This window comes from Taudactylus pleione, unplaced genomic scaffold (assembly GCF_031769625.1).
Source record: "Taudactylus pleione unplaced genomic scaffold, aTauple2 ptg000070l, whole genome shotgun sequence".
NCBI lineage: Eukaryota > Metazoa > Chordata > Amphibia > Anura > Myobatrachidae > Taudactylus > Taudactylus pleione.
In genome coordinates this window covers 10,675,240-10,699,565 of record NW_028284472.1, presented here as the reverse complement: position 1 = coordinate 10,699,565, position 24,326 = coordinate 10,675,240, and the positions used below count along the sequence as shown (strand labels likewise).

General features: G+C 43.5%; 1 protein-coding gene across 1 annotated transcript in view; it reads right to left on the bottom strand.

Annotated features, from left to right (window-relative positions):
* LOC148533769 (cytochrome P450 2C5-like) overlaps window positions 1-24,326 on the bottom strand; it is an 89,683-nt gene that overhangs the window by 48,866 nt on the left and 16,491 nt on the right. Inside the window, exon 5 of the mRNA XM_088467250.1 lies at window positions 6,753-6,913. Coding sequence (XP_088323376.1) covers window positions 6,753-6,913 — 161 coding nt within the window. The remainder of the gene's footprint in view (window positions 1-6,752; window positions 6,914-24,326) is intronic.

The window sequence follows — 24,326 nt, the reverse complement described above, 5'->3', positions numbered from 1 at the left end:
AAGCCAGCCGGCCCTTTACTTATGACACAGGCGCACGCTTGGCACTACTTTGTTGATGCACGTGCGGCTACTGCGCACACAATTCACAAACACAGAAAATAATTTTTTTTTTGGTTTGGACTGGAGTGTACTTTCGGGGGTTACAGCACCCTTAACGGTCAAGCCAGCCGGCCCTTTACTTATGACACAGGCGCACGCTTGACACTACTTTGTTGATGCACGTGCGGCTACTGCGCACACAATTCACAAACACAGAAAATAATTTTTTTTTGGTTTGGACTGGAGTGTACTTTCAGGGGTTACAGCACCCTTTAACGGTCAAGCCAGCCGGCCCTTTACTTATGACACAGGCGCACGCTTGGCACTACTTTGTTGATGCACGTGCGGCTACTGCGCACACAATTCACAAACACAGAAAATAATTTTTTTTTGGTTTGGACTGGAGTGTACTTTCGGGGGTTACAGCACCCTTTAACGGTCAAGCCAGCCGGCCCTTTACTTATGACACAGGCGCACTCTTGGCACTACTTTGTTGATGCACGTGCGGCTACTGCGCACACAATTCACAAACACAGAAAATAATTTTTTTTTAGGTTTGGACTGGAGTGTACTTTCGGGGGTTACAGCACCCTTAACGGTCAAGCCAGCCGGCCCTTTACTTATGACACAGGCGCACGCTTGGCACTACTTTGTTGATGCACGTGCGGCTACTGCGCACACAATTCACAAACACAGAAAATAATTTTTTTTTGGTTTGGACTGGAGTGTACTTTCGGGGGTTACAGCACCCTTTAACGGTCAAGCCAGCCGGCCCTTTACTTATGACACAGGCGCACGCTTGGCACTACTTTGTTGATGCACGTGCGGCTACTGCGCACACAATTCACAAACACAGAAAATAATTTTTTTTTAGGTTTGGACTGGAGTGTACTTTCGGGGGTTACAGCACCCTTAACGGTCAAGCCAGCCGGCCCTTTACTTATGACACAGGCGCACGCTTGGCACTACTTTGTTGATGCACGTGCGGCTACTGCGCACACAATTCACAAACACAGAAAATAATTTTTTTTTTGGTTTGGACTGGAGTGTACTTTCGGGGGTTACAGCACCCTTAACGGTCAAGCCAGCCGGCCCTTTACTTATGACACAGGCGCACGCTTGGCACTACTTTGTTGATGCACGTGCGGCTACTGCGCACACAATTCACAAACACAGAAAATAATTTTTTTTTTGGTTTGGACTGGAGTGTACTTTCGGGGGTTACAGCACCCTTAACGGTCAAGCCAGCCGGCCCTTTACTTATGACACAGGCGAACGCTTGACACTACTTTGTTGATGCACGTGCGGCTACTGCGCACACAATTCACAAACACAGAAAATAATTTTTTTTTTGTTTGGACTGGAGTGTACTTTCAGGGGTTACAGCACCCTTTAACGGTCAAGCCAGCCGGCCCTTTACTTATGACACAGGCGCACGCTTGGCACTACTTTGTTGATGCACGTGCGGCTACTGCGCACACAATTCACAAACACAGAAAATAATTTTTATTTGGTTTGGACTGGAGTGTACTTTCGGGGGTTACAGCACCCTTTAACGGTCAAGCCAGCCGGCCCTTTACTTATGACACAGGGGCACTCTTGGCACTACTTTGTTGATGCACGTGCGGCTACTGCGCACACAATTCACAAACACAGAAAATAATTTTTTTTTAGGTTTGGACTGGAGTGTACTTTCGGGGGTTACAGCACCCTTAACGGTCAAGCCAGCCGGCCCTTTACTTATGACACAGGCGCACGCTTGGCACTACTTTGTTGATGCACGTGCGGCTACTGCGCACACAATTCACAAACACAGAAAATAATTTTTTTTTGGTTTGGACTGGAGTGTACTTTCGGGGGTTACAGCACCCTTTAACGGTCAAGCCAGCCGGCCCTTTACTTATGACACAGGCGCACGCTTGGCACTACTTTGTTGATGCACGTGCGGCTACTGCGCACACAATTCACAAACACAGAAAATAATTTTTTTTTAGGTTTGGACTGGAGTGTACTTTCGGGGGTTACAGCACCCTTAACGGTCAAGCCAGCCGGCCCTTTACTTATGACACAGGCGCACGCTTGGCACTACTTTGTTGATGCACGTGCGGCTACTGCGCACACAATTCACAAACACAGAAAATAATTTTTTTTTTGGTTTGGACTGGAGTGTACTTTCGGGGGTTACAGCACCCTTAACGGTCAAGCCAGCCGGCCCTTTACTTATGACACAGGCGCACGCTTGGCACTACTTTGTTGATGCACGTGCGGCTACTGCGCACACAATTCACAAACACAGAAAATAATTTTTTTTTTGGTTTGGACTGGAGTGTACTTTCGGGGGTTACAGCACCCTTAACGGTCAAGCCAGCCGGCCCTTTACTTATGACACAGGCGCACGCTTGGCACTACTTTGTTGATGCACGTGCGGCTACTGCGCACACAATTCACAAACACAGAAAATATATTATTTTTTTAGCACTTGGGGGGAGCACCCCTGATGGACAGAGCACCCCCTGGACAACACTACAGCACCCCTTTAGGACTGGGACACTGCACAGGACTTTGGAGTGGACACAGCCCCTATGGAGAACTGACTGCACAACACAGTCCAGCCAGCCCCTATGGACTTTGAAGTAGTGGACACAGCCCCTATTAACAACAGCAGCACAGCACAACACAGCCAGCCCCTATGGACTTTGAAGTAGTGGACAACAGCAGCACTACACTACACTACACTACACAGCACTAACTCCCACCCTCCCTCTTCACTGTCCACAGCCGAGTGAGAAAATGGCGCCGACGCGGGTACCTTATATAGGATCCAAAACCCGCGAGACTCGGAAGGCGGGATGATGACGTTTTGCCTCGATGTCAGATCCGAGTCAGGCGGGAAAAGTCGAGCCTGACTCGGATCGGACTCGGATCGGGGGGGCTCGGGGGGGTTCGGATTTCAGAAATCCGAACCCGCTCACCCCTAATTATAAATAATAATATGCATTCTATTGAAAACTACATCATTGGCCAATTAATCACATGTACAAGATACAAATGTAATAACAATAATAACGCTGTAACAAACAATCACAAGTTATTGAAACACCATGTAACTATATGTCAGTTAGCAATGGTATGTTGTTTTCTTGGGACAATAATGATTTCACAAAATTATACTTAGTGTTCACCTGTCATGTGTGAGAGATATATCCAAATGCACAGGATTTCAAATATAATGTCTTGTTTTAGGTAAACTTAATAGTCCAACATATTCCACCTGTTAATCCTGGTTGTGCAATCGCCAGTAATTTCCAATAGTAAATAGTCAATGAAATAGCAGTGACTTGCTACAAATGACGGACCAAAAGAGCCCTCTGATACAAATGTCCCGTATACTGGGCTGATTCAGAGACGGACGTTCTGAAAAAGGGGCCGGCTATTTAAATTAATCGCTCGCTCTTTGCAGTCTGTGGACGCCTCTATGTCTGAGCGAGCGTCCGAAAAATGCGCTCGCTATTTTGTAAAGATGCCCCTTTTCCGTTCGCATCATGTCATCTCCGCTATTTATTAGATTAATTGGGAACATCGAAAGGCATCTGAACTGCTTGCAGTGCTTGTGATAGGATTTACTTGACGCTATCACTGCGAGCAGTTAAGGCTAAAAGACAACCAAGTGACGTGGTCGATGACGCTGCTGTATTAATTATGCACACCCATAAAACGCCGTTTTGACCATTTGGCACACCTGCGTTCGGATCTCCACTCCCCTGTTTTCAAGCACCTTCCCCTGTTACCACCCACAAACGCCTCATTCTATCACTCAAATTAGCAGGCCCTCGCTGTTTTACGAGCGCACGATTTCCGACCGCAATGACTGGTTGGTGCATGCGCATTATGACCCATACGCATGCGCAGTTGTGCGAACATCGCTCAGAGCGAACGAGCGGCCGCTTACGAGCGGCTCTGAGTCAGGCCCACTGTTAATTACCAGTTTCTATGGTTAGCAACCTTAACAGCAGCGTGGTACACCAGTTCTAATTATAATTGTAAATTACCATAATTATATTTTTTAATTAATACAAGTGTTCACTCATTTTAATATTTGGTCCTTTTTGCAACGCCATTGGCTTTTTTCTTGTTCCACAGTAGGCTGTGCACATGTTCGTTTAGTACACAATTTATATAACATGAAAGAGCAACTGCACAACAAGCAACATATTACCATAAATCACCAGGTATTGTACTGACACTAACAGCTCACACTATAGCAGATCACTGGCAGTAATCAGGTGAAACATTCAGTCAATGATGGAACTTCTGAAGACTGAAATTGACCTTACCCATTAGAATGGTAACACCACTTGGTCAAAAGGAAGACATCAGACCTGATTTAGAGATGGACGCAAAGCCGATGTTTTAACAAATGACCAATGATTTTTTTTCTGCTGCGCATGCGTCGGAGCGGCACTTTGTGCGCACCGCGATGTTCCAGAGATGGTGGTGACAGAGAAGATTTATTCACAAAGTAATTGACAGTCATCGCAATAACAGGTGGATAGTGATGTAAATGCAGGCATGCCGCAACTGTGTTGGTGGTTTGTCACAGTTTGTGACTGCGATGCTGCACGCAAGCAGTTCTTAAGACGCTACACACTAGACGACTCACAAACCGTGCAATGTCGTCGACGATATCCCTTGATCTCCCGGCACTCCCGGACATAAGATATCGTGCTTTAAGCTGTGCAATCTGACCAGCGACCTATCGTGGATCCTTAATGATTTCCAGTGTGTCAGTAACATGATGGCCAGATCTTACTGCATCTGAGGATACCACAAACGACCCGCGGGAGTGGGCATCGGGATCGTTATAGCTCGTGGACACTACACGATTTGCCCAATTTGTCCTTCCGATGCGTCGGAATTGGCCAAATCGTGCAAATAAAAAATCATCTACTGTGTAGGCACCTTTAGTTCCATCGGCCATTCTGCATGACCATAGTGTCACTCAGAAGCCCGATGATCGACCAATCTGTGCATGATGGTTGCGTCCTTTTACACAAGTGGGGGATCTGCCATGTCGCCGGGGAACATCTCAGTACAAATTTCAACAAATTTTGTACATGTGTTGGACCAGTCCGTCTGTCCAGTTGTTTGTGTCTAGAAAAACTAAACTCACAAAACTATCAGTGTGGTCCAGGCAGCAGAAGACACAGCTGCATTCAACGGTTTGGATCATCCTTTGGGGATCTGTGATTCATTGCGGTGCCTCCCTCACGCAGAAGCAGATGGCCATGTGAGAGGGATTCCCGTTCTATAGGTAAGATGAGGGGGGTACTACATTTTGCAAAGGATGTCTTTTAAATGAAAATATTCAGACTGCAATTCTATTATTGATAGGAGGGAAATGCTAACCTCACTAAGGGCCTCATTCTGAGTCGGAGGCAGCGGCAATGTCACATGCAGTGGATCGATGTTTTTCATAGGCGCACGCATCTGAATCGCACTGCACAATGCGTCCCGTAGGTGTCAGTACAGATTCACATGCACGCATGAAGAAATGAGGTTGGGTTCGGGATGCCGGCTCTTAGGATACCGGCGGTGAAAATCCTGATGCCTGCATCCCGACAGGGTCAGGATACCGACACCTATCGGTCAGTATCCTAACCTCCCTCTCCCTGCAACTTAAACCTAACCTGGGCTGTGACTGGGATTGTGGCAGGCGTGTCGTTGAAAGTGATTGCATAAAGAGACGCTCACCTAGGAGGCCACACTCAGACTGACAAACTGCACCTGCCATAAGGCTGGCACAAGTTTTGATGGTGCAACCAATGGTGGCATCTAAAGACACACAGGATGGTAATGCAGCATGTATAGATGCCAGTGGCGTAACTACCGTGGCTGCAGGGGGTGTGGCTGCTATGGGGCCTGGCCCAACCCGGGGCCCGGCCCTCCCCCTGCCGCGGCCCTCTGTCGCGGCCCTTCCCTCCGCACCCTCCTCACTCCCCCATCACTCTCCTCACTACCCTCTACTCCACTTACCTGCTCCGTGGTCGCGCCCCCCTCCCCCGCTCCGTGGTTGCGTCTTCCCAGTCAGCCCCGCCTCCAGCTCTCGCCATTGACTGATACTGGGAGAAGGCGCCTCCTCCCAGCATCAGTCAGTGAGATAGAGCCGACCGGGAGAGAAGGTGTGCCTGCCCTGCGCAGCGCGACCATGGATCAGGTATGTCGGGGAGTGAGGAGGGTGCTGGGGTGCGGGGACCTCAGGCCAAGGGGGGTCCACGGGACGAGAGTGGGGGCCACGGGCTGAGAGGGGGGCCTGTAAATTTTTTTGCTATGGGGCCCCTGTAGGTATAGTTACACCCCTGATAGACGCTGTGAGTGGGCATTTCAGTCCTGGCACATTCGGATGCACTGCTATACAGCAGGGGCGGGCTTTGTAGTGGCATCAGCAAAAAAAAAAAAGTCTCAGACGAGACTGCGGCAGAAGACGCAAGGATGGTCCCGGCTGGATCCAACTCAGAATCAGGCCCTGAACAAACTATACACATTCCATTATTGAAGCAATCACAAGTGGTAACATTTTGAATATTCAGTAATAATTAAACTTTTTCTGCAGTCAACAGACAAAACTCACAACAGGTGGTCAGTAAATCCCTTTGCCTAACATCAGCATGGCTGACAGCAATATATTGCATTAAACATGATATTGAGTTGCTCACCATGGCCGTCGGGCCTCCAGCTAACTTTAGATTGTCATTGACAACTTTCATAAGCTTCAAAAGTTTTGGATCTTCATAATCAAAGCGATGACTGAGTATTATGGAAATAATTATATTTACAACAGCAGCATTTAAAATCTTGGTATTGTCAAATGGTTCACCTGGAATTACAAGGAAATAAAAAGGAAATTAAAGCAGCATCCTATAACAGTGCAAAGATTTGCCCAACATTTATTATATCGACCCCAGAAATACTGGTGTACTCTGGTGCTAGTTGTCTCCCCAGGTACCATCCATTTATCACCCACTTACAAAACACAATCAACCCCTTGTATTATCTTTTCAAACTGCACTATATATAATGTATGTTTTATTTTTTATAAAAAAAAGTTTCAGAAAAAGTGAACAACAACAGTGAGCAAATTATCTTATTATTATTATTAATTTTTTGCTTGAGAGTGGCATTTTAAAGTAGACCCTACAGTATTCTGTATGTTTGACAAGTTTATCATAATTATAGATAATACGGTAGAACTGACTTTTGGGGAAATGAGGTTTGGTCCCTTCCACCAAATTCAGTTCTGAAAACGGGGAAAAAATTGCATTTTCAGTAAGTGCCGGATTTAGGGCTAATTGTAATAGCCTGAGACTTGCAGTCATTTAAAAGGCAAAACCAGGTTTCTTTAGCCTGCTAAATGATTTTTAAAAACATTTAAACATCAGGCAGACTTGCCGAGAACTTACTGACACCTGCAAGTCGCAGGCTATTACAATTACCTCTAGGGGTAAATTTACTAAGAATTGGGTTTGCCTGTATAGCAATCTGCTGGATATTGTCATCAGACTGATGCATACTTGCCAACTCTCCCTCATTGTCAGGGAGACTCCCTGAAATATTAGCAATCTCCCTGTCTCCCTGAAGAGTCTGGCAATCACCCTCATTTCATCCTTACCCCCATTTTGAAGCTATTATATAAAAAACAGAGATATATACATTCAAATGGGATCATTAGTGTCATTTCCTTGCATTGGTTATTATTATAAGGCACAATGATCCCTATGAATTTCTGAAAAGTATTAGTGTTTTCATCAACAAACAGATCTTACTAACTGCTTTTGGTCTGGTTTACATTTGGATGTAAGTCAGGTTTAGGACACGCCTCTCAGATTTATCAGTACACGCCCATCACATGTATGACACGCCTCTCAGATTTATCAGTACATGCCCACTGTAACACGCGCTCATAGGTGCTGCTTTCACAATCCCCCTGAAATGCTTTTTCAAAAGTAGGCAAGTATGGACTGATGTGTAAAAATACATTACTTACTAACCATTGGATATGAGTGTCAATAGGAGTCTGACGGTGATTTCCAGTATATTTTTTCGGTCTGGAACCCCTTTCCGATAGAATCCGCCATCAATCAGTGGCAGATTAAAAGCACTGCACAGATGAGTATGATCTTCCCTGAAACTTCCAGCCTTGGCTAGTAATGGAAAATGGGGGTGGAAATGGCATGGGGTTCCTCCTATTTTCCAAAAACCAGCATGATGCATGCAGAAGTCTGTCCTCACAGCCAGGCAGTCTTGGTCAGGCACCTCCTGCTGCATTTGCCTTTTGGAATGGCGAAGCTGCTTGTGTGCAGCTTTGCATTTTCGCCCTCTACTGAATCACCCGCTAAATTCTGCGCTACCCACAGAGACGCCTTTAAACGAGGACCAGGACTGTAAAATGAAAAGAAGCTAGAGGTCAAATTCATGTTTCATTAAAACTGTAAATAGGTGGGGCCAAGCGAAACACCAAACTCCTCGAAAAAGGCCAATCTGGCTGAAACGCGTTGGGTGCCTAAGACATAATTGATCATTGAAGGAGAAGATCTATATCCAATACCACTGCTTTTCAAATGGACATGTACAGCCGCGGACGAATCACCACCACGTAATTGAACCCGGAAGCATCAGATGGACCGCGGTCTCAGAGGAGAGGACTCAGACACGTGACCCAGCGCAGAAGATCATACGGTAAGGAGGAAGAACACACTCCGAAAGAAACAGCAGCCACCTGGAGGAAGGAGCGGACAGCGGCGAGGCACAGGAAGGTAAGTCTCCAGTGTGGAGGGGGTGCACGGTGAACGGCTTCAGCGAGCCTTAACCGTAACATCCCCCCCTAGATGCAGCAGCCACTCCAGCGTGCACTGCTGGCAGATGTCTGGAACCAGATATACTGCTGGCAAATGCATCAGGAGTGAACAGCTTGCCTGGGATTAACCTCTCACCTGCCAGTCGGGTCCGTACTACCTTCCTCAAGAAGTTCACTCCGGGCATCCATCCAATAGCGCTACATCTGGTACTGTCAGGTACCAGCGGGACGCGGCTGGTTGCCTTCACTACTTCACTCTGCATTACTATATCCCGCATCCTCTATCCTCTAGCAGCACTCTTATATCTGACTTGGACACACCAGTCACAATATTACAGGACATTGAACAACTTCTCTAATCAGCAGTTTTTGGTTATTGATCTCTCCTTTGTTGTTAGAATTCAAAGTATACCATTGTATGTACTTACATGTTTTGAACATTCAACTTTTGCTAATTTTTGCTATTTTGCCACTTATTTGTGTACCAGTAAAAAGTTTTTACTTTTATCCGCTATTACAGTCTATATATTCATTATTGATATTAGTTAGGTTTGGAATAGATCCTACTATTAGAACCAATAGAGCTGAGCGCAGTATATAATTAAATTTATTTATCCGTGCCTTAATAGAGTCTTTATACGGCAGCTCGTAACTACCTAACCCACTCTCAGTACGCAGGTATCCCCCCCTCTCGCATCTTTAAGACTGTGGTACACCTGTCTCTGGCTGAGGGTGTCCCTTAGCCCTGATCCGCAGCAGTTCCCCAGGCACTTGGTAGTGAGTAGCCGCTCCCTGACTCCAGATAATACCAATACATCACCGGCTGCAGCACCTGTTGATAGGCGGCTGCACCAATTAGACGGTCTTCAGTACTTAGCTACTCTCGGCAATTACCTGTATATTCTATAGATTGTAAGCTTGCGTGCAGGGCCCTCTGACCTTTATGTCTGTCTCTTGCAACCCAGTCTTGTTTTATTAATGTTGTTTCAAATTGTAAAGCGCAACGGAATATGCTGCGCTATGTAAGAAACTGTTAATAAATAAATAATAAATCATTTTTTTGCAGAAAGAAGCCCCCCCCCAGAATTGTAGAGAACCCGGGAAAACGCATGGTAATAAATTCTCCTCTTTTGATAGCAAGTTATTTCTGGCTATTGCCAGTGCTTCCCTGGATGTGGCACTTGCTGATGGACAATAATTTAATACAGAATTTAGCCAGGATTCCAACTTTAGCATAAAAGCTGCTATTGCCGGGGATCACTAAAATAAGGCACAGTGTAAACTACACACATAAATACCAACTTTTAAATCAATATTCTAAGTTTGCTCTGGACATTTGTAACTGCCGCTCTCTCTACTTATCAACTTTGGCTGATCATCCAGATATTCTGTTTGGAACATTAATGCTGCGCAACTATTAATTTGCATGAATTCACTGCAAACTGAATAAAAACTAGCATACATTGTTTCTGTGTTGTTACTAATGGGAAGATTTCTATGATACAAAGGCCTCTATATTGATGTGAGTAGAAACCATATTGATACATTTTCCTAAATTGAAATGAATATACATGAGAGTAGAAACAACTGAAAGTATCACTAAAGTATGTGAAAAGTTTAATAGATGGTATATGTGATTGGTTGTGATTAGATATATACATATTATATTTGTGCATATCATATTCTCATTTAAATTTGATACCTTTTAAGTAATAATATAATACAAATATTTGTACAATTATATTGGTCTGATTGTGTTTAGCAAGTTATAATCGCAGTTATATTTGTGTTTTAAAGTGATTCATGTGAGGTCGGCAACACCTCGTCCTTTAATTGCAGCAGATATATACCTTTATCTAAGATTTAAGTCAGGTGCATTTTTGTTTTTTTCCTTCTTGATGAAAAGCCAAGGCCACATCAGACTGCTAAGAATTGTACTTTGTTAAAGAAACTTTCCGCAGTTTGGACACATCATTAATGACAAGCCCACCTTCGACACCTCCCAGAAGAGAACATCTCATCCCAATGTTCAAGGTAAACATCCAAATAATTCTCCCATGATGCTGCCGAAAAGTTCTTAAAGTGCTCTGACTTCGACAGATAATCTGGGAAACACCAGAGGCGACCAGTCGATGTGGAGAAAGCATGCCAGAGACTAAGGGCCAAATGTAATAGGTTGAGAGTTATGAAAATGTGAGAGTTTAAGCAGTAATCTCTCACATTGGTGGCGTTTTATCTTCAAAGTGGGAAAACATCTGGATGAGAGTTTAAATCGTGAGAGGTTTTTTGAGTCTAAAACATACAAGATCTATTATAGAAAAACCAATGCTGTCTGGAATTCTCTGATTTGCTGGGTAATCATATATTTGCACCAGGTATCTATTATAGAAAAACCAATACTGTCTGGAATTCTCTGATTTGCTGGGTAATCATATATTTGCACCAGGTATCTATTATAGAAAAACCAATGCTGTCTGGAATTCTCTGATTTGCTAGGTAATCATATATTTGCACCAGGCATCTGTTATAGAAAAACCAATACTGTCTGGAATTCTCTGATTTGCTGGGTAATCATATATTTGCACCAGGTATCTATTATAGAAAAACCAATGCTGTCTGGAATTCTCTGATTTGCTGGGTAATCATATATTTGCACCAGGCACCTATTATAGAAAAACCAATACTGTCTGGAATTCTCTGATTTGCTGGGTAATCATATATTTGCACCAGGCATCTATTATAGAAAAACCAATGCTGTCTGGAATTCTCTGATTTGCTGGGTAATCATATATTTGCACCAGGCATCTATTATAGAAAAACCAATGCTGTCTGGAATTCTCTGATTTGCTGGGTAATCATATATTTGCACCAGGTATCTATTATAGAAAAACCAATACTGTCTGGAATTCTCTGATTTGCTGGGTAATCATATATTTGCACCAGGTATCTATTATAGAAAAACCAATACTGTCTGGAATTCTCTGATTTGCTGGGTAATCATATATTTGCACCAGGTATCTATTATAGAAAAACCAATACTGTCTGGAATTCTCTGATTTGCTGGGTAATCATATATTTGCACCAGGTATCTATTATAGAAAAACCAATGCTGTTTGGAATTCTCTGATTTGCTGGGTAATCATATATTTGCACCAGGTATCTATTATAGAAAAACCAATACTGTCTGGAATTCTCTGATTTGCTGGGTAATCATATATTTGCACCAGGCACCTATTATAGAAAAACCAATACTGTCTGGAATTCTCTGATTTGCTGGGTAATCATATATTTGCACCAGGCATCTATTATAGAAAAACCAATGCTGTCTGGAATTCTCTGATTTGCTGGGTAATCATATATTTGCACCAGGCATCTATTATAGAAAAACCAATGCTGTCTGGAATTCTCTGATTTGCTGGGTAATCATATATTTGCACCAGGCATCTATTATAGAAAAAACAATGCTGTCTGGAATTCTCTGATTTGCTGGGTAATCATATATTTGCACAAGGCACCTATTATAGAAAAACCAATACTGTCTGGAATTCTCTGATTTGCTGGGTAATCATATATTTGCACCAGGCACCTATTATAGAAAAACCAATACTGTCTGGAATTCTCTGATTTGCTGGGTAATCATATATTTGCACCAGGCACCTATTATAGAAAAACCAATACTGTCTGGAATTCTCTGATTTGCTGGGTAATCATATATTTGCACCAGGCATCTATTATAGAAAAACCAATACTGTCTGGAATTCTCTGATTTGCTGGGTAATCATATATTTGCACCAGGCACCTATTATAGAAAAACCAATACTGTCTGGAATTCTCTGATTTGCTGGGTAATCATATATTTGCACCAGGCACCTATTATAGAAAAACCAATGCTGTCTGGAATTCTCTGATTTGCTGGGTAATCATATATTTGCATTATAATATGAAAACAGAAGAGAAAGAAGACTCCTTGTGTGGGGGCACTCTAAATGGTTCTAAAACTTAAAACTTAACTTTTATTAGATCTGACACAGTAACTCACAACAAATAACACATAATCACAGACAAAGTATAAAAATATTGTTATTCAAAAACTACTCAAACAACTATAAAAATAGACGCTCCAATATAACGATTATCTTTACTGTTACTCTCTTGTGTTATAATCTATCTCTGCCTGTCAGAGTTGGATATCCTAATATTCCTGAAATTCCAAAACATAAGAAAAATTGTTCAAGAAGATCATCAATCTCAGCTTATGACCACCATCATAAGTATATTGCACTTGCAAATTTCGGAATTAACACATCACAGTATAATTAATACCAATTTCGTCAATGTTTGCTATATGCTGTCATAAATCAGAGCTGTATGATCACAATCGCTTAGTTAATAATAAGCTTAAAGAGAGTCATAATTAATAGTTAATAATACCAGCTTCGTAGATACTTTGTGTAGACACCAAATATCTCTTGAGTATACAAAAAATGTGTATTCTTTCAACAGCGCATAAAGACCTTAATAGAATGATAGATTAGTTCTGAAAAGCACCTGTGTTGAAATGAAGAGATAATCTGCTTTTAGTCACATGCCCGTCGGTAGAGGTGATCAATGAGAGTTACCTACTTCAATGCAGGTGATCTGTAAGATTCCCTGCATCTGCTGTCAGCTCCCAGAGATTGAAGCTGATGAGAGTACAGAAAGATAAATCGACAGAGGAAGAGTAAAAATAAAAATAAATCCCCATATAAAGGATATCTCAAAGAGCAGGTTGTGAGTAAACGGGTGAAAATATTTCAATATTCAGAATGTGTATATGTGGCAAACTTAGTTTTGAAAAATAGTCATTGCCCTACACATTTATATATCAGTAGCAGCTTCCATAATATATCATGTAATACTAATATTCACTTAAATCAATGTATCTGAAAAAATACCCAACTGTGGTATATACACACTTATAGATAGTAGGATGAAAAATGGAATAGCCTCTTTTCTGTGCAAACCCAGCAGAATTCATGCAGCATGTGCAATCCAAATGTGTTGCAGTGAATGCTTTAGTGAATAAGGCAGGATGCCCTACTGGGAGGAACAAGATACATAGCACTCCTATTGCAGATATGGGGGAGTGATTCCCTTGGTGAGGATAACCCTCACTATCTGCTGACTGCTACAGGAAAGAAGGATAGGGTAGATAAACGTTACCAACAGGTTGAGTATAAAGTATGTCTTGTGAATCATCTGCTGCTATGCCAGGATCCGGATGTGCGCACTCCGGTATTCCCACTGACAGACCAACGCGCGTTTCACCCTGAGGGCTTCCTCCTGGGTCCGTGTCTGTGTTAGAGAAGTTACCCCCTTTATATCCGGTCTCTAATTAATGTAAACAGCATCTGATGCTGGCGGGGGAATGCACCACAGGAGGTCACATGTAAGTCATGTGATCTCTCCATCAACGTGAGCACTCGTAGCTTACCACGCCTACGGGTATCCCGAGTGCCTCGTCATAATAGGTGAAACCTGGTCACGTGATTCTTAAAATCACGTGAGCCTACGTAGATCACCTAGGATTGAGGATTTCCCAATGTAATGTTTAAACAGGCGACAACGGACGCCGTAAACAGCCGGGTGAGGTTTCTACATCCTCCAACGTTACCGCTGTCACTCATAGGGGAAGGTAGCCTGTAAACCATAACCTTCCCAAGGTTCCCTGTGTATGACACCCTCATAATAAACAATGATGACATATCATCATTGTTTATTATGAGGGTGTCATACACAGATACAATTGGACCTTATCTGGATATGATATTGGGTGTGTTTTTTGCTTTTGTTTCTGGAACATAGGGAACATAGATGATATATATCCCCCTTCTATCCTCATCTCCAATATTTATTTCAACTTAAGAGGCGGCAGTTAATCATTGATGCCACAGAGTACTGATTTTGGTCATGTCACCTATAGATATATACCCATTCTCAGGGAGACGGAAGTCTTCTCCGTGAGAATGTATTTGCTCCTTGGGAAGGTTATGGTTTACAGGCTACCTTCCCCTATGAGTGACAGCGGTAACGTTGGAGGATGTATACAGGAGGACAACATTTTAAAAGAACTCTCTATAACTTGGAAAAAAAACAAAGGATCTTCTGAGCTTCTGGAAACCCGGCTACTCAGCCACCAGCTTCCATTATAACCTGGACACACCTTTTGCCAACACCCTGCTTCAGCATTGCAAGCAACTACCTGCTTACTGAACATTTAATACTTGTATGTTTGCGTTTCTTCTCTACATTGTTTAAATCATTCCAATACCACTGTCAATTTATCTTTATACCACTGTACTATATACCATTGTTTCACACCTATACCTTTTTTATATATATATATTCATACTTTATACTAATTCTCAAGTCTTGCTACTTTAACAGCTCTATACTCCTTTTGTGGTTATAATATACTATTGTAGTTGTGCCTTTACATCTACCAGCACTGTTCTTCCTTTTATCTGATTTTGACCTTTACCTGTACTGCTCCCTCATCTCACACTCATTACTACTACTGACTTCCCCCCCTCAACTGCCTCATCTACACGATGTCTCTTTTCTTCTACTCCTCCCTCACTCAGCTGCTACATTATTTTCTCCTCTACCACCAGTTTTCACCTCTTTTCTCCATCCATAGTCCCCTCTACGTTCTCCCCCTCCTCTGTCTCTCTTCATCACATATAAGTCTCTCAACTGCATCTCCCACAACTCCAGTATTATTCACTTCTCTTCCACCATGGCCCTGCAGCACCACCACTAAACCCTTCACCCTCTCTTTTCTCCAAGATACCTATCCTTTCCCCCCCACACTACACTAAACCTCCACCTTACCCACCACCTGCTGTCACCCTTCCTCATTCAGAAGCCAGCCACATAACCCCACACTCCTTATCCCCCTTCTCTAGATCAATATCACCTCCACACTACATCAACCCTAATAATCTCATTCTCCTCTCGCCTCTTAACTCTGTCCCTCTCTCCTGTTCCCTCTGGAAAGCCAGTTTTGTCTATAATAAACTGGTCTCCGTTCATGAGCACTTCATCTGCAATGCCTTGATTCTCCTTGCCATCACCAAACCCTGGATTTACCCCTCTGACACCACTGCTCCTGCAAAATTCCTCAATCACTTGGCTTCCTGGCCCTTAATCTTCAAATGGGCCCTCAAGACCCATTTCTTCCTCAATGCTTTCCAGCGCTCATCCTAACCCACTACTCTATGCTCCTTCCTCATTATCTAGCCCATCTGTGTCACCCCTGTTTGTCTGACCCTCCCCTCAGAATGTAAGCTCTCACGAGCAGGGCCCTCTTTCCTCACGTGCTTCTTCTTGCCTTACTTTTACTTTCATTTACAATAGAACCTAAAACTGATTACTGACACCCTGCTGCTTATTTAGGTGTTATGCAGCATTGTTTATAAATCATGTACTTGTCCTGCATTGTCTGTACTGTTAATAACTGTTGTCTTGTGTGCTCATTTGTTTCTGTACTTTGTAAGGCACTGTGGAACCCTTGTGGTGCCATATAAATAAATGATAATAATAATAATAATAATAATAATAATAATAATAATAATAATAATAATAAGATTGCTTTGTTCTTGGACTCTTTTACATAGGCCGAGGTTAAAAAGTGTGAGAGCTTACTGCTAAAGTCTCACGTTTTCTAGGGGTAAATTTACTAAAGTGAGAGTTTTTAGAAGTGAGTTTGAAAAGTGATGTTGCCCATAGCAGCCAATCAGATTCTACTTAATATTTAACTAGCACCTTCTAGAAGATAATAGCTAGAATCTGATTGGTTGCTATGGGGAAAGAGTTACTGGGTAGTGGTAGGAAATTATAATATCCCCAATACAAGTCAATTTCACCTGAGAAACCAATGAATTGGTCACTAAGAAGTAGTCTATGCAGGATAAGGTGTGATGGGCGCTGAGAGGGTGGTTAATGGATCGTCTGTCATAATAAGCAACCTCCAGAGATCACTTAATTGAAACATAGGGGTCTATTTATCAAGAAGTGAAAAGTGTGGAAAAGTGCTATGGGCAACTTCTCCACTGGTTAACTTCTCCACACTTTTCATTGCTTGATAAATAGACTCCATCGCAGAGATCTTAAGATCATGGATATGGTACCAGGAGGGGACCACCAATTGTGAGGCACAGGGAGACTTATCAATACTCAAATCACCAATATCAGAGTGTATAATGTGAAATGAGCCAAATTTGAAAAAAATGGACCAGGTGAGCATACTGTAGATGTTTACTAAGGAATATGTTCTACCTTTGATTCCCACATACATTAAAATGTCCCTCAGATCAAAGACCAAGGGCCTCATTCACTACGGATCACTATTTTGCTAATGCGCACGCAACGCAGTTGCTAATATCAGTGGTGTTATGCAAATGCATTGCGATCACAGCCTAATATAGGGTAGCCCACTTCCCCTTACACACATGCGTAATACTTAGCAGCATAGCGAAACCATCGGTACAATTGAGTACCATCGGACCTAAAAACGCACACTTGCACAAGCCATGACCATACTCAGAAATTGCCAACAGCCAAGCACGCGATCAGGCCTCACACTGCGTATGGCCACGCAGTGGATAATTTGTGCATGCCCAAGCAATGGCGTTCAGATGCACTGGCACGCCTGCGTTTACTCAACCACCCCCCCGCCACCTCCCACAAATGGCACTTCCTGTCAATCACTCTGCTATGGGTCTGCGTAGCCTCTGTGATCGCAGTCCCAATTGCAGCACGCACACTGCGATGTGTACGCATGCACAGTGCAAATTAATCGCCCGATTGCGTGCATATTAGCAACTGCGATCCTTGCTGAATCAGGCCCCAAGTCAAGTGCTGTGCAGCCTAAATCTACTACATGCAATTTTGATTTATAAGAGGTCGATAGACATTCCAATGAGCCCTGAGAGTGGTGCCATCTAATTGCACCCAATGGGTTTCTTGCACAAACACCAGGGCTGGATGGTGTCTATGAAGGAGTGTGATGACTTTCTTACAGTTAACTGGAGTGTTGAAGTCATCAATGTACAGTACCATAACTCTAAATTGAAATGCAGAGGGATTATGGGTGTATTAATGTATATGGGAGAGGCCATGGGCGGGATGTAGTCATAACCCGATATCGGAATGCCGGCGAGGGATTGAAGTTAGGTGTCGAAATACCAACGCCTATCCGAATCCCAATTCAAGGAACGCTGAGGATGCCATCCCGAACGAAGGTAAGTCTGGGGAGCCCTTAGCGTTAGCTGCGGGAGGGGGGGGGAGGTGAGGATTAGGGAGTCTAGTGGGGTTAGGGTTAGGCACACCCAGGGAGAAGTTAGGGTTAGGGCTAGGCACCCCCCTGGGAGGCTTAGGTTTAGGGAGTGTTAAAGGGGGTTAGGGTTAGAAACCCACGGGGGGAGGTTAGGGTTAGGCACTAGGGGGGGGAGGTTAGGGTTAGGTATCACTAAGGGAGGGTTTGGGTTAGGGAGGACAGGGGAGGGTTAGGGTACTTACCTGCCCCAGTCGGCATCTTGATCCTGTCGGGCATCCGCTGTCGAGATTTAAACTGGTGGCTAACAGCTGCCGGCATTTCAATCCCATTCCACCATGGGCAATGGAAACACACTCAATGAAAGCACAGTGGGCCTGATTCAGCATGGATCGCAATTGCAACCGTGTACGCAGATCAGTCGAAGGTGCGTACTGCGCATGCATATACATTGCAGCATGCAATTACACTGCAATCACTCAAGCAGAAAGAAACCATTGCAGAGTGAGTAACGTGAGGTCAGCATTTGGGGGTAGTGACGGGGGGGGAGTGGTCGGAGAAAGCAGGCGTGCCAGTCCATTTGAAAACCGTTACATGGGTGTGCATAAGTTAGCCACTGCGACGGCATATGCAGCTTGAGTACTTACTGCGCGTGCCGAGACTTGCAATTCATGAGTAAGACAGAAAAAAGAAAATTGCCCCCCAGCACACTGCAGATAAATCAAAAATACTTGAATCCTACATGATAATAGAAATTCAGAGGTATTGGTTTACATACATTTGCAAATATATGAATAAGCGCTGGGCCGTCGTCAAGGCTCCTCTATACCAGCGTCCCTAGCATTAAGTAAGGTCAGAGCTGCTGTAATTGTGCATGAGGGTCCCATGTTCCTCGATGTTATGGATTTCTACGCAGGACTGTGAGGTATTACAGATGTGAGACAGCGTTAGTGGGAGTCTCTATGCTGGCTGTGCGAATGCAAACATTAGCATATTTTCGCAGCAGGCCTGCGTGCGTGATCGCAGCCGCGATAGCAATAGCGATCCGTGCTGATACAGGCCCTGTGGTCACTACATCGGGGGTGCTGCAACAAGGAAAAGGAACCACCCTGTGACTTCCTGCAACAGTAAATGACATATTTTTAAGCAAATATAAACAGGTGACAAGAGTACAACTAATAATGAAATGAAATGCAGAGAACATATTCTAGAACAATTTTATATGGGCAGCACAGACGGTGTAATGGTCAGCATTACTGCCTCACAGCACTGAGGTTGTGGGTTCAAATTCCACTATGGCCCTAACTGTGTGGAGTTTGTATATTCTCCCTGTGCTTGCGTGGGTTTCCTCCGGGTACTCTGGTTTCCTCCCACACTCCAATAATATACTGGTAGGTTAATTGGCTCCCAACAAAATTATCCCTAGTGTGTGTGTGTGTGAGCATGTGGTAAGGAACATAGATTGTAAACTCCACGGGGGCAGGGAATGGCCAAATATTCTCTCTGTAAAGCGCTGCGGAATATGTGTGCGCTATATAAATAACTGGTAATAAATAATATGGTGGACAAATTCCACCAAACCTGTCAGAGGATCCCATCTCACTACAGGACGGATGCTCTTGATGTAAATGGACATGGACACTGGAAGGGGCACAAACATGTGACACAAATAGTAATAACATAAAATAAGCAGTCACTAGATGAAAACGACCAAAAAGAGTTAAGCCTAACCAACAAAACCTTATTGCTTAATAATTAAAGTGAGAAGGTGAGGGCTAGGGACATCCAACAGAATGGTCTCTAGCGTTCTGGGGGTCAGTAAATATTAATGGCTGGTCATTCTCCATCAGCCTCAATTTGGACAGGCACACCAGTACAAATCTTCTTTTCTGATCAATCAGCAATTCACAAACTTCTGAAAATTCCCATCTCTTTTGAAGTGTCACCGAAAAATCCCAGAATATTAAAATCCTCTGATCATCAACTGTTAAAGATTGTGAGGTTTTGAATGCAGCCAAAATGTTCTCCTTAGCCCTGAAATCAAGGAATTGGAAATAGCAGGCCTCAGTCTACATCCCGGTCATGACACTCAGGACCAACCCGGTGTGCTATTTCAATCTGAGGTATGTAATCATCTTCATGAATACTCAAGGCATGAGTGATCCATAAACAAATGAACTCGGTCATCTGTGGACTCTTCACCAGTTTTGGGATGCCAATAAAGTGCAGGTTACTGTATCTATTTTTATTTTGAAGGTCATCCAAATTCTTGGATGTGGATTGGATAGTTGCTTATAAAGCATGCACCCAATCTATGGTGCCGCTAGTTTGCTGTTCCAGGGTAACAATCCCAGCCGTATTAAAATCAATATTAGTCAGAGAAGCCTCAAGTCTAGTGTGGAAATCCTCAAATCATTTATCAATAAGGGCATCAGCATTTTAATGGCCTTTTAAGTATTATCAGCAGAGGAGGGAATTGAGAAACCCACTGGGAGGCAGGAGGGTGAGGTCTTCCGGAGTATCTTCAACTGGGGACAATTGAGGCAGGGAAGAAGGGTTAGATGTGGTAGGTGGTAGATTTCTGAGAAGAGGGGCATTGTTTAGCCATTCTAGTGGCTACAGAAGAACCAGAATGACATGAGGTTGTGGTCTTATCTAAATATCTTTCCATACCAAGACCATAAAATTGTAAAAGGTCCACCTGAACTTCTGTGCTTATAGGGTAAAAGAAGGGGTACCCCAGGTAAGGGAACACCTAAGGATAGCCTGAAATATGCTGTCTAGCAAGTGTCCTTGACTATAAAGGAGAGGTGCAATTGCAATAGTGGTTATGAAACAGGTACAGAGAGTTGCTGACCTATGGCCACTAGATGGCAGTGCATACAAATAAAATGATATTGATATAAGTTATAAGGGGAAACAGGTATTCAAACTAAACAAGAAACAGATAGCGATGACCGAGTAACCAGAGGAAACAGAACCTGGAAACAGGACCATAAATAGGGTGGTGCAACATGTGCCGCACAGGGCACGGCAGGGCAGGGGGCGCTGTTCGGCTGCACCTGTAGCTTCCTCTTCTTTGATCCCTGGCATCTCCTGGCCACCCCTATCTCCTCCCTACCCGACTCCCCCTCCATCTGGCCATCTCCCCTCCAGTCATGTCCTCCTTTGTTTAACCAAAATACTGTCATAACCAGGACTCAAACTCAACACTGCAACAATTGGATTCACACTGTATTTGGCAGTGACACCTGTATAACAGTGGCTCTGGTAGGTTGTACAAAGGGATTGGTACCCCTTCATCATCATACAGGAGGCACAATGCAGAATGAGGTCAATGAAGTGCCCCATGAAGTCCCAGGTACTGCTCTCCAAAAACGATCAACTATGCCCATGTGTTGAGTGAAGCAGGAAATGGGTGCACCATGCAGCGTTGTCAGCCGGGGATGCAAATGCCCATGGTTATTAGAACTCCAAAGTCCTGGCAAGGGGAAATGGGAGCCAAGCAGTCACAGAATCCATGTAGATGGATTCTCAGGAAAAAGCTAATAGGCTTTGATAGAACATAGAGCCCCAGGTGCAGCGTGAACCTTGCTGGACTTCAGAGCCGCCTTCTGCATAGAGCAGAATCCCCCACCACAGCTGCCAAGACCACAGCAGTGACTGCACAAGGTAGTTTACAGAGGAGGGCAGCCATGGACAAGCTCTGTAGATGCCATAAAGTCCCAACTTAGGCATATATATATATATATATATATATATATATAGGTAAACATCTGTGAGAGAGCGCTCAAGTAACTTTTACAGTTTTTACTGGAGAATTAAGAAAAGGCCGTTCTGGGTAAACACTTCAAAATACAACTATTGAAGTATAAAAACATTCACATATGTAGTTTGTGGACAAAAAGCTGTTGTCACCCTTATAAAAACATAATACAATTTATTACAATAAAAAACATTTTGTACAGTACCAATACAATTTTGGATGGTGCTGATTAGGTTCCACATTTGAAAATGGATGATTCACCCTTAGGTTTAAAGCATGTATTCGTAGTGGTGTAGTCACTGAATTAGGATGAAAATCACAGTTACCCTACGCGTTTCGTCTCCTTGGAGACTTCTTCAGGGGTTAATCTCTGTGCCTTCACATAAAGGAATATATATTGTGAGTTACAGTTGATCTCAAATATACTGGAACGATTGATATTCTTAGGTAACACTTGGTTCTCAGTAAAAGATGGCAGATTTTGCACCTCAGATATTTAAAAAAAGTCAAAATTCTATATATATGGTATATGATCAGTACTGGGTAGTTGAATCCCACCTAGGTAAGCAGAGCAGCACATTCACCGTCTTTCCTTATGGATTCAAATATATATGAAAAACAGAAGGGTGAGAACAAGAGCCTTTATAGTGTAGTAATATTTACAAAGCGGGACACTCTCAATAATTAAACACGTACCACATCACCCCAAAACAACAAGCATTGGGTTATAGGTCCTTTTCCTGAATTCACTGGGTTGATTCCCTTAACCATCCAAAAGTGAATGGCAATGTACTCCAACCATAGAATTAAAAAAGAGAGATAAACACTCTCATAGTGTAGTAAATTCCAAAAATGTTTAATTCCAGTACACACAACACACACATAAAAATGAAGAATTACATTTAGAAAAGTTCAAACAAGCTTATCTGATAGTAGCTGGTTAAAAACTTTCGGGGTACACCCACAGTCCTCAACGCATTTCGTCTTTTGTGCAATTAAAGCTGGATTTCTTCAGGATATATATATATATATATATATATATATGTAAAGCAGGATCCACATAAATTTATACGTATATGTAGAATCAGTGTGGCTTTCCTTATATATTTAGTATGGATTCTGGTTTTGTGTGTGTGTGTGTGTGTGTGAATTTATGTTTCTCTTCTATATTTCTGTATTTATATAGTTCCATGTTATATGATACATTGGCATGTTATAACAACACCCACCCCCACAGCCCAAACTTTCACAATTTAAAAAAAAAAATGGTTTACGTACCAAATGATGTCCCACCCTGCTGTAGCTCCACCCACATTATCCACAGTTCTGCACACCTTTGCTCCTTCCCCCTAGGGGTGAGGCTGCCTATTTTGTCAGTTCTGGGCCCCACAATTTCTGATAGCAGCCCTGGCCATGGGGCAGCGACAGTGCCGCTTCCTAGGCACTGTATCCTGGGAGCGGCACCGCTCTCTTGCCACTAGTTATGGCCCAGAATGCATTATAGAGCAGCCGCCTTTCACAATTTCTCTACTATTTGAAACTATTAGGATGAGTAGCAGTGATGACGATTGAGACATAGAAATTGAGGATGTTACTATTGCTAATTTGCCACAGGATGTGGGGGATAATTGTGCATCTGTTAATAATGAAGATAATGATGATGAATGTGGTGAACTTGAATAAGATAATGAGAATTATATTGATTTTGTGCAAGTAAAGCAGGCCAATCAGGCCTTCAAACCACCCAGTCCCTGCACCACCTAAGCCTGCACACCACCCAAGCCTCTGCACCACCCAGGCCTTCAAACCAAACCACCCAGGCCTCTGCACCTCCCTGGCCTTCACACCATCCAGGCCTCTTCATCACCCAGGTCTTCACAGCACCCATGCCTCTGCACCGCTCAGGCCTTCACACCACCCATGCCTCTGCACCACCCAGGCCTTCAAACTACCCAGGCCTCTCCGCCTCCCAGGTTTTCACACTACCCAGGCCTCTGCACCTCCCATGTCTTCACACCACCCATGCCTCTGCACCACCCAGGCCTTGAAACTACCCATGCCTCTGCACCTCCCAGGTTTTCACACCACCCAGGCCTCTGCACCTCCCAGGTTTTCACACCACCCAGGCCTCTGCACCTCCCAGGTTTTCAAATCACCCAGGCCTCTGCACCTCCCAGGTTTTCAAATCACCCAGGCCTCTGCACCTCCCAGACCTTCACAACACCCAGGCCTCTTCATCACCCAGGCTTTCACACCACCCATGCCTCTGCACCGCTCAGGCCTTCACACCACCAATGCCATTGCACTGATGAGGCAAACCTTAGCAATCCCCAATATGACTATTGTACCACTAA